This window comes from Cebus imitator, unplaced genomic scaffold, assembly GCF_001604975.1.
Source record: "Cebus imitator isolate Cc_AM_T3 unplaced genomic scaffold, Cebus_imitator-1.0 Scaffold20, whole genome shotgun sequence".
In the NCBI taxonomy this organism is placed as follows: Eukaryota; Metazoa; Chordata; class Mammalia; order Primates; family Cebidae; genus Cebus; species Cebus imitator.
In genome coordinates, this window is record NW_016107335.1 from 2,219,822 (window position 1) to 2,235,058 (window position 15,237).

General features: G+C 48.0%; 1 protein-coding gene and 1 long non-coding RNA gene across 2 annotated transcripts in view; both read right to left on the reverse strand.

The window, feature by feature from the left end:
• Positions 1 to 226: 226 nt before the first annotated feature.
• Positions 227 to 15,237, reverse strand: part of NOM1 (nucleolar protein with MIF4G domain 1) — a 19,829-nt gene continuing 4,818 nt past the window's right edge. Inside the window, exons 3-11 of the mRNA XM_037735946.1 lie at positions 10,897 to 11,011; positions 10,447 to 10,770; positions 8,364 to 8,474; positions 7,133 to 7,300; positions 6,252 to 6,373; positions 3,995 to 4,127; positions 3,303 to 3,434; positions 1,304 to 1,413; positions 227 to 545 (exon numbers count right to left, since the gene is read on the reverse strand). Coding sequence (XP_037591874.1) covers positions 371 to 545; positions 1,304 to 1,413; positions 3,303 to 3,434; positions 3,995 to 4,127; positions 6,252 to 6,373; positions 7,133 to 7,300; positions 8,364 to 8,474; positions 10,447 to 10,770; positions 10,897 to 11,011 — 1,390 coding nt within the window. The 3' untranslated portion in view covers positions 227 to 370. The remainder of the gene's footprint in view (positions 546 to 1,303; positions 1,414 to 3,302; positions 3,435 to 3,994; positions 4,128 to 6,251; positions 6,374 to 7,132; positions 7,301 to 8,363; positions 8,475 to 10,446; positions 10,771 to 10,896; positions 11,012 to 15,237) is intronic.
• On the reverse strand, positions 4,954 to 6,243 carry LOC108296915. The gene is made up of 2 exons (XR_001822031.2): positions 5,670 to 6,243; positions 4,954 to 5,346 (listed from the first exon to the last, which is right to left on the reverse strand). It is a non-coding gene; the product is annotated as an uncharacterized LOC108296915 (long non-coding RNA).

A 15,237-nucleotide genomic window follows, 5' to 3' on the forward strand; every position in this document is an offset into this window, starting at 1 on the left:
CAAGTGATCTGCCTGCCTCAGCCTCCCAAAGTGCTGGGATTACAGGGGTGAGCCATCAGGTTTGGCCATATCTACTGAAAAATTTTAAGACAATCACACCCCAGCCTCACTGCTTAGAGAACCCTGTCCAGTGTGCCTGCACCTCCTTTCCCTCCTTCCTCCTCTATCCCCCAAGATAGAGTTATTTGAAAATGGTCTGAAATACAAACTATAAAACCTTAGATTAAAAATAATTATCTCAAAACATAATACAATAACAGACAATGACATAGCTCTACCAAACTTTCACACGCAGTCAACAGAATAAGCCTTTGGGTTTACAAAGGACAGTTTACAGTCAAAGGGCCAGCTGCGCTCCTTTCTTGCCTGACTACATTCTCAGGGAAGCTTTTCCTTGCAGAGCCTGTGTAGCAAGGTCAGCTCTCGCTCTCAGCACGTTGGCTTCCTCGGCGCTTCTGTGGGCCTGTGCGCTCTTTAGCAAGAAGTGGCTGATGAACAGCTTCAAGCCCTCACGCAACACCCCCAGCTTTGGGTTGTCCGACACTCTGGAAAGGAATCGCATAAATACACGTCAGGGATGAGCTAGCCGCTCCGAGATCTGCCCGCGGTGTATAGGGATTCCCAAGGCCCACATCCTTGCCAACAGGTGTTCATTTCTTAGCTCTGGAAACAGCTCCTTAAATCAGGGGAAGAGTTGGGGGTAAGGGGTGGGTGGGGGGAGAGTAATTTTTATCTTGAATAGGGAGACATAACCAGTTTCCTTCCTGGCCAGGTGCGGTGGCTCACGCCTGTAATCCCAGCACTTTGGGAGGCCGAGGTGGGCAAATCACCAGGTTAGGGGTTCAAGGCCATCCTGACCAACATGGCGAAACTCCATCTCTACTAAAATACAATATATATATGTCTATTAGCTGGGCATGATGGCATGTTCCTGTAGTCCCAGCTACTTGGGAGGCTGAGGCAGGGGAATCGCTTTGAACCCAGGAGGCGGAGGTTGCAATAAACCGAGATTACACCACTGCACTCCAGTCTGGTGACAGAATGAGACTCCGTCTCAAAAAACAAACAAACAAACAAAAAACACAAAGAACTTCTTATTTTATTATTACCAACCATTGTTCATTGTTAGTTTACTAGTGGACAAGTTTCTGTTCCCCAAATCTAATACTGCATACTAGCTTAAAAATAGAACTGAAATGATTCATTAAGTTACACAGAGTACAACCTTGTGTTTATAAGTCAACACAAGCGCAAACCATCTCATCTCTCTTCCACGTCTCATCAGAACAAGTGGGGCACATACCTTGTGAAAATTAAACCGAGGTCTTCAACTTCTGTTTCCATTAACAGGATACTTAACACTTTTCGTAAAAAGTGGACTCTGGGTTTGTCCAATTCACTGAATTCCACTACCTAATGGTCAGGACACAGGGAAAACGTCACACTGATTTAGCCAACTTTTTCAATGATTTGTAAATAGAGTAAAAATTAATCTCCCCCCCCCCACCCCCCACTTTACCCGATTTAAGAAGCTATTTCCAGAGCTGTTGGCAAGGATATGGGCCTTGGGAATCCCTATACACTGCTGGCAGAGGTGTGGCCGGCCGCATGTACCGTTGAGAACAACTCAGCAGTGTAAGTGGAATTCCCAGGGCATACACCTTATGAATCAGACATTTAGTATCTAGAATTGAAACACAAATTATCTCCATTCCCTGAAGTACCCATCCCCTAATTAAAACTATAAATATATAAAATTTACTTCCAGAAGACTAATCCATGTGTCTCGCTCTCCTAGAAAACTATCAAAAAATCAGAAGTAACTCAAACACGGATTGGTGGAATAAACATGTGAACTGGAGTAAACGTACACAGTAAGATGCTACCCAGAACAGACTCACGCCAACATGGACGGACCACATCTGAGCTGAATGTCAGCGAGCTAGAGGAGGGCATCAGCCTCTTCTAGCCAACCGACAGGAATGCTACCCACTGGGGGGTCCGCAGCCAACACCATCACAGGCGCTTGCAGACCCAAGGGCACAGCGAGACCACAAAAGCATGGCCAAAACCCAGAGAAACTCGGAATGAGAGCAGCCAGGCTGGGAGGGGCATCTCTAAAGGTCTGCGCCGAAGCATGTGCTCCTGCCACGCCTCTCCCACTCATCCGCGGTAGCTTCTAGGCAGCTGCAGGATGAGCGCAATGCCTCAAGTGGGCGGAGGGGGAACAATGCCTCCTCCATGTTCTAAGTTATTCTGGTTGTCAGAATTCGGCATAAGGCTCGGGACCCTCGTTTTCAGTACAGTGGCCACACTGGGACACCCCACAGGAAGGGACGCACGGTGAACGGGAGCAGGTATGCTGACGAGCGCACAGGACACACGGAAACACACGGACACCTGTGGCGGTAGCCGTCTTGCAGATCAGGCCACTGTAGTCAACGCCCCTGAACTACCTCTGCTTTTCACTTTCCTTTGCCCCTCAGGCTCTCCAAATTTTTAGGCTTTTCAGGGTCTGGTGGTCCCACCATCTGAGCCTTACAAGCCGACTTTGAACGCCCAGTACATCTGATAAGATGTCTACATTTCAGCCGGGCGCGGTGGCTCACACTTGTCATCCCAGCACTTTGGGAGGCCAAGGCGGGCAGATCACAAGATCAGGAGTTCGAGACCAGCCTGGCCAATGTGGTGAAACCCCATCTCTACTAAAAACACAAAAATTAGCTGGGCATGGTGGCGGGCGCCTACCGTCCCAGCTACTCAGGAGGCTGAGGCAGGAGAATCGCTTGAATCCAGGAGGTGGAGGTTGCAGTGAGCTGAGATCGTGCCACTGCACTCCAGCCGGGGTGACAGAGCAACATTTCATCTCAGAAGAAAAAAATGTCTAGGTGTCATGGTCCACTGCAAAGTCCCAAAATACAGCAGAGCAGGAGAAAGCCTGCAGTTTTAAAACAACTTACAGCAAAGTGAGCAAACGCGCCTCACCTCTAAGGAAACCAGGCCCTACTTTGTCCACCCTTCTACTCACTAACGGTGACCAGTTCAGGATTTTATAATTAGCACCAGCACATTAACCTCAAACCCCAATTCACTCAGGTTAGCAAAAGAACTGTAACTGTGCCCTAATTTATCAGGTCGACGTGTACCGTATGTTGGTCTGGCCATTTCTATGCTGGCTGGGCTAACGTAAGTACTTTCCAGGTGAGTCAGAACCAAAGAAAACACACTGGTCAAACAGACCTAATGTAAACAACTGCACTCTCATTTCCATGGCTTTAAACATTTTCACACGTTATACGAACCTTCAGGATGGAAAGTGAAAGCGATTTTGTCTTCAGCAAGTGGGCCACCAGATGAACCAAATTAGAGAAATTCATAGCTGGCAAGTTTTCCAAGTCCCGAAATTTGTCCCATATGCTGAACTGGAAAGTCATCTAGTAGCATAGTTAATAGAAGAAAAAAGGTCAACGGCTGCAAATCATTACAATACATCACTAAGAACATAACCTAGAGGTACTCTTTTTCTTATTATCTTATTTTTAATATTCTAAACATCAAGACTTTCAGTGGCGACCTCACTGTTCTCTCCTATAGAGCACAGTTCCAAACAGCTTCTCAACAATCTCTTTCTGGTGCAGTGTTTTCCCTCAAATCAGCAGACACCAACAGAATATTCTAAGGCAAAGGCCACAGCGAGTGACATCAGAAGAGGCTGGTGCGGCATGAACTGGTGAGGCGCTCCTGCTGCTGGCCACACGCTGCCTGCATCTGTGGCAGGAGAAGGTGACGTGCAGACACGGTGGACACTTGACACTCCCCTGTAGCCACCCCTTCCACTCTCAGGGAGTGTGCCCTGGCAGCCAGTGCGGACCACGTGACTGGGACCTCAGGGGCCTTCTGACTTGGGAAACTCTTTTGCAGGTGGGTTGAGCCAGGCAGCATGTTTAGAAAAAACAGCAGAGCAGATGAAATTGGTGCCTCCGCACTAAGTTACCTGAAATCTCCTTTCATATTCACAGAATTTGCTAGCCAAGAAAGCGTAGAAGGGATTGTAAGTTTTCTCTTGAAGGCAGCAATCCATGAGAACATGAATGATTTCTCTCTCCTGCTGATCCTTAAGTCCAAGCCTAAAAAACAGAACAGCCATGACTGGAATGTCACTCAGCTTCCCACGTTGAATGGCTGATACCTTTCAGAGGAACACCTTCCTGCCTGGAAGGGTCTGGTTAGAGGGGAGCCAGGTAGGGGAGGTGGAGGCAGCAGTAGACACCAGCTAGGGTCCCAGCCCCGTCACAACCTCTCTGGTTGTGATGCGCCCAGACACGTTTTTGTTTTAAAACTTGAGTTAGGGGGCCGGGCGTGGTGGCTCACGCCTGTAATCCCAGCACTTTGGGAGGCCTAGGCGGGTGGAACACCTGAGGTTAGGAGTTCAAGCCTGGCCAACATAGTGAAATCTCGTCTCTACTAAAAACACAAAACTTAGCCGGGTATGGTGGCTCATGCCTGTAATTCTAGCTACTTGGGATGCGGAGACAGGAGAATTGCTTGAACCCAGGAGGCAGAGATTTCAATGAGCCGAGATCGAGCCACGATACTCCAGCTTGGGCGACAGAGCGAGACTCCATCTCAAAAAAAAAAAAAACCAAAAAACTTGAGTTAGAGCTCATACGCAGTAAAACCTATCCTTTGTAGCACAGAGTCCTGTGAGTGTGGATAAGCCCATACAGTCAGGTCACCACTGCCACTGCCAAAACACAACTCCCCAACACCTGCGAGAGCCCTGGGCCGGGAGCCACTCCGTACCTTAGGAGAGAAGCATCAGCTACGCCACAAAACAGCGCAGCCCCACGGAGGGTGCTCACGAGGCGGTGGCGCACGCAGCCCAAGGAGCTGAGTGATTTTTGCTGCACTTTTTATCGATTCACGTTAAAAATTTAGATTCATAACTCATGGTTTTGATGAGTAACAATGGGAAAAATTATTGTTTAATAAATGTACTTTGATAGGCCAAAATTTTCATAACACAAAGTCAACCAGAGGAAAACTAAAAGTCCTCCCAAGTACAAAGGATAAGCCAGACCCGCTGACTAGTGAGTAAGAGCTCTCCTCAAAAGAGCCCTTTTAGAGACAAAGAGTAACTAGTGACACAGGATGTATTCAGCACAACAGCAAGGCCACAGAGAGGCAAAGGAGGCTTAGGAGGTCCACTTCAACTAGGCACCCCAGTTTAGAAAATAAAAGCTTCTAATTATCAGAATCCTAAAATGAACCATCTTCTCCCTGTATTTCATCCTAGTCTGAAGCAAATAAAAGAAAATGTATTAACACTGAAGTGTTTAGAAGTACCTCAGAAAACTAGGCCGGGAGCAGTGGCTCAAGCCTGTAATCCCAGCACTTTGGGAGGCCGAGGCGGGTGGATCACGAGGTCAAGAGATCGAGACCATCCTGGTCAACATGGTGAAACCCCGTCTCTACTAAAAATACAAAAACATAAGCTGGGCATGGTGGTGCGTGCCCGTAATCCCAGCTACTCAGGAGGCTGAGGCAGGAGAATTGCCTGAACCCAGGAGGCGGAGGTTGCGGTGAGCCGAGATCGCGCCATTGCACTCCAGCCTGGGTAACAAGAGCGAAACTCCGTCTCAAAAAAAAAAAAAAAAAAAAAGAAGTACCTCAGAAAACTACACAGGTACATTTACAGGTTATTTTTCTTTAAAGAGATAGGGTCTCAGTATGTTGCCCAGGCTGGTCTGTAACTCCTGGGCTAAAGTGATCCTCCTGTCTCAGCCTTCTAAGCAGCTGGGATTACAGGATCTTTAAAATCTTATTACAACTAATTACAGAAACTATACCAGGAAGTTTTAAATGAAGAATCAGAACAACTTTATTATGAAGATTTATGTATGTTTAAGCAATTCACGGCCAGCAACAGCCACTGAGAAGATCATCTAATTCTTTCAGTCAAAACTCCCCAGTCTCCAGCCTGGGCAACATGGCAAGACCCTGTCTCAATAAAACCCCCAAGCCCCTAATCTTTATATATCATAAACTGTTCTAACGAGGAACCACTAGAGGCAGATTAATAGGGAGATGACTAAGGGATGCACAGGTCTAACAGGGTGAGCGGACGGTAAGAAAAGCCCAGCCCCGCCTAAGCAGCATGGGACTCAGTCATTCAAAACTCAAAAAACACATCAACTTATTTCTTTTACACCATCTCATTAGGAGGTCAAAATGTGCACACAAATGCTTACTTTAGAAGCTTTTCAAAAGCATCCAGAAAATCTTCACTTGTCATTATTGTGCAGAATATGTTTCTCCTGATGTCCGTGTTCATCCTCTGCTTCCGGGCGAGTTCTAGGATCTTGGAGCTGACCTGAAAGCATGATTAATGAACACGTCATATGCATGTCCACGCAAACTGCTTCCTGAGAGATGCCGCACAGTACTTCAGCGTAACTGAAATCCAGCTGTGAGGTCTACATGAGCGTTTGAACGTCAGCACCAAGTCCACTCTTGGGCAACCCCCTGCAAGGGGAAAGCAGAGCAAAGCCACAGCCACTGGAGGAGAAAACCACGCAATATGACAAACTTCTCAGTAGTGGTTCAACCTCAGAGTTAAGCGGTGATGAAATAAAACACAGAGAACGGGTCACCGGCAGAGCCTGGGGAACCATGACCACCACGAGTGACGCGGAATCCTGGGACAGGGAAGGACGTGGGGGAAGAACGAGGGAAGTCTGGATTAGCTATGGACTTGAATTTCCACAATGTGAAAGCCACGGTCTGTGGGCTGGCACGCACAGCGCGGGAGGCAGCCGAGCAGTCTCAGGAACGGACGCCTGCTCAGCGAGCATTCGGGTCCTTGCCAGCTCCCCTGTCCCCTGAGATTCAACTTTCAGATCTTTTGCGTTTGTGTTTTGGGACTCTTAAAATCCAATAAAAAGAAGAACAGAAACGGAATAATTATATCACAACGTAATATTAACAGCAATTTCTCTAAGGCCTCCAAATAAACCTTGCAGATTTCAGTAACCATTCAAGAACAGTAAGGGAGCAGCTCCAGGTGAAGCCGTGACCACACACCACACAGGGGGTGCCGCCACCTGGCAGCCTTGAGTACAGGCGTCCCTACCGTCCCCGCGGGCTGCTTCTGCAGGTGCGTATGCTGACTGTTGTCAATCATCGGGGCCCCGCTCCAGGCAGACCCCACAATCCACCAGCGACCTGTCTGTTCCGCATTCAAGACGCTGTCCCAGGAGACGCGAAGCTGAGTCTCAGAACCTGAGCCGGCATGGCGGACCTGATTAAGAGAGAAGAGCTAATGAAATGCTTTTAACTGGTTCATATTCCGTACTCCATCACTGGTGGCTTTTGGTTTTTGACTATGACATTTCTGGTGTATGAATACTGGAATGATTCACTGGCAGTTGGGATGGTTAGCTTGTTTAGAACAATGCCAAAACTAGCGGTAAACTCACAGTGTTTTGTGTTTGAGAGTCCATCACCTGAAACAGGTGTTTGGAAAGCTGCCCCAACAGGGGAGAGTGACAGAGCTGCCTCAGGCTCAGTGGCAGGCAGAGGACACGCCTGGAACAGCCCAAGTCAACGACGATCTGGACTTGGGATGACAGGGGCTGAAAGACTCTCTCTGACAGAGAGGCTGCTGGGTCTCCATCCTGGCTGCACATCAGAGACAGCCAAAAAACCTAAGTCAGCCGGGCGCGGTGGCTCACACCTATAATAGCAGCATTATATGCCAAGGCGGGGGGATCACGAGGTCAAGAGATTGAGACCATCCTGGTCAACAAGGTGAAACCCCATCTCTACTAAAAATACAAAAATTAGCTGGGCATGGTGGTGCGCGCCTGTAGTCCCAGCTACTTGGGAGGCCGAGGCAGGAGAATTGCTTGAACCCAGGAGGCGGACGTTGCAGTGAGCCGAGATCGTGCCATTGCACTCCAGTCTGGGTAACAACAGCGAAACTCCATCTCAAAAAAACAAAAAACAAACAAACAAAAAAAACGTAAGTCATCCTGATTTTCTTGATCCAGGTGGGGCCTTGGCCTTCTCTGAAAGCACCGGACAATCCAACAGTGCAGCCCAAGTTTAGCACCCAGGGTGAGGCGAAGAGGAGGCTTGCCCATCGTGGGCTGCCCCACACATGACATTCTGCAGGAGCGAGCATGGCCAGGCCACCAGGAGAGCCCCAAGGAAAAGCGAGCAGCCTTCGTGCTGCCTCTGAGTGCTCTCACTCACCAGACACTATCCTGACTTGCAGGTCTGACTGTTTCTTGATTTTCCCAACAGGCTCATGCTAATACAGAAGCTCTGAGCAAAGCAGAACTGCAAGTTCCTTGGCTTACCAGAGCTCTCTGCAGCTTCCTCAGCTTCTCCACAGGCTCGGGATCATAGCCTGGAATTTTACGCATGTCATTGTTCTTCAGGGCCATCATCGTCTCTAGCATAAACCGAATCTTCAAGAAAAATGAAAAAATTAATAGTCCAGCGTTTCAAACAGTCTAAACTGCTCAAGTTGGCAAGAAATCTACCATACCTAATGCACCTGGCCACCACTGCTACCATACAAAGTCAGAGCGGTCTTTAGGTAGAGATGGTCTGAACCAGCCTCACCGCTTACTCAGGGTTATGTAGTATTTTAAAACAGAATGTGTCCCTCAGCCTCAATCTGACTTTGCCCTTCTGCTTGCCACACCTCACCTGTCCACACCAACCCCCCCCCCGCCGCTGGCCATCTCGGCCCCTCCTGCGCTCCTGCTCCCACAATAGCCCCTGGCGACCTGTGTGGACACCCTCTCCGTACCACTGGCCTTGTGGTTTTAACTTTAAAACTGGAAATAATGTCATACTTATGGAAAAATTGTAAGAACAGCACAAAGAATTCCCCCATACCCTCTGAGATATCCCTAAATGTCAACTTCTCATTGATACAGAATTCACATCCATAAAACTCACCCAGGTAAGGTATATAATCAGGTGGCTTTTAGTCTATTCAGAGTTGTGCAACTATCACCAGTCAATTTCAGAACTTTCTCATCACCCAGAAGAGAAACTCCAAACCCGTTAACCGCTTCCTTGTTCTCCCAACTCCCCAGCCCTAGGCAGCCACTCATCTGCTTTCTGTCTCTTTTCCATTTTAAACCATTTTCCATCTAACCCGCCGCTCCCCTTCCATTCTCTAGCCTCTCCTCTTTACAGACTGCCTTCTTCGGTGACCAGGATAGGCCAGTAGGGACCGCTGTCACAATTTAGCCCAAAATGCAAATCCCTTCTTCCTCTTGCTGGTCCTTAGCATCCTACAAGGGCATGAATTCTTCCTGGGGACACTAGGGGAACCCCAGCTCCTGCGACTCTCCTCATTTCCTCCTCCCTCTTGACGCCTTCTCGTTCTCACCTGCAGCTCTCCGTCCTCCTTGTAGCTAAATGTCAGTGCTCCTTAACCTTAAAGTCCTCTTCACAGCCCACCCCATGCCAAGCTAGTCCACCTACTTCCATGGCTTCTAGGACCCCCCTTTACAAGAGCAGCCCCAAATCCCTTCAGCCCACTCTGTTCACAGCCAACTTAGGAGCTTTAATTTCAATCTTTCAAAAACGAAGGTGCCCATTCTCCTAAATCCTCACCTCCTCTTGCACAGCCCCCTGCGCCCAACGGGTGATCCTGAGCCCTCCTTCCCTTCACCCCAATCCACATTAGGACTGGTCACTTCTAAGGTCCACGTCCACACCTGCTGCCACGATCCCAACATTAGCCACCACTCACTCCCCAGCTCCTGCAAAACTCCCTCCTACCCCAACTGCCTCACGCCTCTTTCTACTTGGAGTCAAAGTGACCATCAGAAGGAAAACTCCAGCCTGTCATTCACCTGCTCGGAACCCTTCAGATGCCTCTAGGATAAAACCCTCAGTTCCCTGCAGTAATTAACAAGGGTCCAGAGACCTGGACTCCGCCTTTTTCTCTTGTGATGCCCCCTCACGGCTCTCACACTAACCCTTCTCGTGTTCCTCCCCAAAGGGCTTCCACACATCTCGTCATCTGAACAGCACACCAAGTGGGAGCTGCCATCAGTCCCTGTTTTACAGAGGGGGCCTGAGGCTCAGAAGATCCAGCTTATGCTACTGACAAGCGGCAGAGCTGAAGCCCAATCCAGGCTGACCCTAGAGCCCCATGTCCTGTGGCCTCCTCAGTAAATATTTTTTGAATGGATGAATGTTAAATAAATCAATTTTTAAATTCACAAAACATTTTTCTGAGTTCTTAATAAAGGAATAAGGTTCATTCACATATTAAAGCCAGAAAACTGGATGAGACAGAGACAACAGAAATCAGTAGAAAAGGAAGTGTAATATTTACCCAGATACTGATTTTTAAGTTCTGGCCAGTGTGTGAGCTTAGGGACTTAGGAAGCAGATTGAATGTCGCATGCGTACCCTGGTCTGGTCCTGAAACTTGCTGCCTGCGCTGCTGGCTTTGGTCTGGGCTTCAGTGATCAGTTCCTTCAACGATAAAGCATCATCTTTTCTCAACGAAAAGCCCACAGTTTTCAGCATTAACAAGATCAGTTCAATATCTTTTTCGGTGAAAGTTCCAATAAGTTTTTTCAAAATGTCAAAGACGAGGAGAGACTGCACCACATGGAAGTTGTATAAATGGGCAATAATGGTGAACAGGTTGCCACATTCTTTCCCTTCGCTTCCGTGCTTATAGACGTCATCAAACTTCCTCACCACTGCCTCCAGAAAGTGAGCACCGACCTGAAAGAACCGTACAGAAAAAGGGTCATTATGTTATTCCTAGAAAGCTTCGTTTCTACTTCAACAAGCAGAACCGGCGCTGTTTAAACTAACAAAGTGTCAGGCAGGGCGTTTCAACAAGGCAACCCTCGGCAACCCAGAGCCGCCGGCCACGGCGTCCCAGCCTGGACACAAGGGCACCTTCCTCTCGTGAAAATCAACAGTGAAGGGGAATGGTTTGGCCAGCAACTGTTCTGACTCCCTGGAAAAATAAAACTGTTGAAAATGTTGTTAAAAACACATCTATAGCTCTAAAAATGCTCCACTACCTAACAATAATCATTTCTTAAAAGATTTTTTGCAGATTTTTACCCCAAATTAATTTCTTACAAGGAAGCAATAAAGCAGACAGATAAACGCAACACATTCTGAAGTAATATCAGAGGTTGCCAAGTAGACAAATACTTAGTAATCACTAGAAGGGACAGGGTTGAGTCTCTGGCACTAAAGTAGCTTGTGAATACACTCACCTGGCTCAGCCAGTGGTTTGAGGGGCACTGACCAGGCCCTGATGGGGATCAGGGGGCAAACCACACCCTGCCCTGAGGGACAGAACTGAGGCTAGGAACTGCCAGGCCTAGTGGAGCTAAGCAAGGCCTACAGAGTTTTCCTTATGCTGTTCTGGCACATTCTACCCCAGGTTCCATAACTGTGGACCGCAGGATGAGAAGACATGCACGTGGCACATTCTATCCCAAACTCCGTAACTGGGCACTGAAGGATGAGACCTGCACGTGGGTCTGTGTGGCCTCCAGCAAGGTCCTGGACTTGGGTTTCTTCACTGTGTACAACAAAGATCACGACACTTGAGGGCAGAAAGAGTGGTTTGCAATCTTGCTGGCATTGCTATCATGTCACCATTTTCTCTCAGATCTCAACTTAAGCTGAGACTGGAGGGAGAAGGCAGAAGCAGGGACATGGTGGTGACACAGAGTGACACCCACAGCCTAGTCAGGAGGTGATGGCCTAAATAAAGCAGCTGCACTGGACTAGGGATGAGGGGGCTGGCGACCACAGTGACACATGGCAACACGTGACACTGGCTGTAACACTGAAGGGTCTGTGACTCCCCAGTTTCTGGTGTGGGTAACCAGGAACTATGTGAGGGACAGCAGGCTCCTGGGGCTGGACGAAACCAGCTTAAGGGTTGCTGAAGCTTCCACAGGGCCATCCAGGCAGGACTGGATGGAGATGTGCAGCATGTCAGTGAAAATCACAGGCACGGCTGAGCTCCACCATTCAGGCTTGAGTGTAATGGGAAGTACACACACATCATTGCTGGACTGCCAAAAATTCAATGCTAGAAGAATCCAAAGAAAGGCCAACAGACCTGCAGGAGCCACAGGGACTTCTTAGAGGCCGGCTCTGATGGACCTGATATGACTTTCAGTTTGTAAAGACCCGAGACGTAACCAAGCCCACATGTACTTTCCAATTCAAGCCCTTTCAATGAAGAGAAATGGAAAGATATAGTCTATTACGGCTACCATGTTATATTCAAATGTAAATTTTAAAAGTAAATTAGAATTCTGCAGACATCAAGAAAAATTCAGCCATAAAGCATATTCAAGTATGTTTTCAATTACATCCAAATTTCTCAAAATTCTAAATCTGAAGTTCCATGTAATGTCTTCAAAATAAAATACAACAGCATAACATTTAAGAATATTAAGTAAAATTCATGTTGGTAAAGTTATCCAAGCAGATACTGTACGTTAATTCTGATGTGGAAATTTTAACATGAATCTGTACAGAGTGTGTTTTTGAGTTTTATGACTCACAGAAGCAATTCAGCAGCTGACACCATCGTCTTTAACACAGAATGCTTTTCTCGGCCCAGCACTGAGGGCAGCGGACCGGAGCCGCATCCTGAGCACCCATCGCATACTGGCAGAAACTTCCGTGGATGTTATTAACTAAAGTACTATAATGACTTCCCCTCAGAACAAGCCATTTCACTGTCCTTTATGCAATTAGCAAAGGTTTAAATGAAAGCAGGCCCAGTAATTTCATGTTTCCCAATCCGGTCAATTCCTGATGTGCTGCGGGTGGTCAGGGTCTATAGCTTTTCCTGTAACTCACTGATATACTGCCTGTACTAAGATCATTCTGATGATTAAGTCAGCTGAAGCATGCCAGTGTCCTCTAGGACAGGGAGATACCAAGAGAGTCACAGGATGGGCTGGAATCATGGTAATCACAGGGCCCAGGAATGGCACCCAGTGATTCCATCACTTTGTAATGGCAAGAAAACAGCCTCCCACGTTCTTATGCATGAACATGAGGACAGCTCTTAGAAACACAGAACACCAAGAGTGTGCCCAAAGCAGCAGGTGCAGATTTTCATATCTGAGGTGACCCACGTAGCTGAGAGGAGTCCTGTACTCACACTCAGGCCTGTGCCCATCTCTCCTGCCCTCAGCTTCATAATGCCCCACAGGCCTTAGAGTCACCACCTTTCAAGAAGCGGCCATGTGGCTACTGCTAGATATGGAAAAATGTGGATCAGAAAATTATCCAGGAACAGCAAGGAGATTTGCAGTGGCAGGAAAAGCCAGCCAGAGGAAGGGCAGAATTTCAACACGAAAATCCCTCTCTGTACATAAAGAGCAACGAGCCTTCAATGAGCCCTTATTGCGGGCCAGCTCTTTTCTACGCCTGACATGAACGAAGTCGTTAACCTAACGACTGGATGAGGCACGAGCCCCTCGAAGTGGAACAGCCCGTGCACGGCACAGCACCTTCTGCACTCAGGCAGTGTCCCCCACACCACACTGCCTTCAGGAAGCCCCAGTGACAAGAAGGCAAATTCATTTAGGCAAATCTGTGCATTTAAAGCAAGCTTTGGAGAGTCCCAATCTGTAAGACTAAATAATTGTTAAGATAATTGAGAGAAAATAATATAAAAATGAAACAAATGTGAGTAGCTTTGCAGGAGAAAGCATGCTTGCCTAGGAGCCCAGAAAACAAGTTCTGTGTATGTTTTTTTTTGAGATGAGTTTTGCTCTTGTTGCCCAAGCTGGAGTCCGCAACCTCCACCTCCCCGGTTCAAGCGATTCTCCTGCCTCAGCCTCCGGAGTAGCTGGGATTACAGGCATGTGCCACTAGGCCTAGCTAAGTTTTATATTTTTAGTAGAGACAGGGCCTCACCACATAGGCCAGGATGGTCTCAATCTCTTGACCTCGTGATCCGCTCACCTCGGCCTCCCAAAGCACTGGGATTACAGGTGTGAGCCATTGTGCCCAGCCAGCTCTGTGTACTTTTAACGAGATGTGTGATCTTAGGAATTTCACACAGCACTTCAGTGGCTTTGCCTGCTGCACCACAAAGCAGGGTTCAGTAAATGTCTGCCCTGATTTCACCAGGACACTGTGGGATCAACGGTGAGGAGGATACACAGTATACAAACATGCACCCAGGAATTAGCCTTTTAGGGACGCTGTGCTGCTATGGCCTATTTTTTTGGAGTCAGCTGCCAGAAGGCAAAAAACTAAGAAAACCACCATCAAAAAAGACTGTACCATTTAAAGATCCAAATGGGTTAAAGACTGCATTTACATGTAAATCCTGTATCGACCCAATCATCCACTCGCTCACCTACCTCTGAACAAACTCCTTTAAGCAGACTGACCTCCTTCAACACACCTGAAATCAGCTACCTTGAGGGAACTGGGATATTAACTAGAAGGGTTCTGACTTTCCTGTATTCAGTTAACAGAGAACAGGCGCAGAGCGGGGCAATGACTGCGGAACCAGGGTCATCAGCAAAGAGCATCCCTGGCTTTAAACACCAGGGGTTCATTCGGCAAGGAAGAGTAAGAAAGGGATGTGGGGTGGGGCGGACATTCACTTAGCACCTGTCGAGTGCCAGATGCTTCCTGTACACTGTTCAATTCAATCCCAACAAAAGCCCACTTCACTGTTGAGAAAGGGTCATGACACAGAAAGGGCACCGGGCCTCCAGGCAGCTTCACAGCCCAGACCTCTCACATCACCCACCAACACCAACACCTCAGGATTGAGAGCGCGCCAACCATGACCTTCCAAACATCTGAAACAAATCAGTGTTAAAGGAGAAGTGCAAAGGGAATGAAGGCACGCCTGAGCTGTAAGTCTAGAAGAAAATTAACATATAAAGACACGCTAGACTGGACAGAACAGGGCTGGGAACAGCGGCTCCTGCCTGTAATCCCAGCACTTTGGGAGGCCAAGGCAGGAGGAGCGCTGGAGCCCAGGAATTTGACACCCGCCAGGGCAAGAGAGTGAGACTCCACTTCTGCCCCCACCCCTGCTAAAAAAAATTAGCCAGGCATAGTGGTGTGGGCCTGCAGTCCCAGCTACTCTGGAGGATGAGGTGGGAGGATCACTTGGGCCTGCAGCCACTGAGCTCCAGCCTGGACAACAGAGTGAGACTCTGCCTCAAAAAA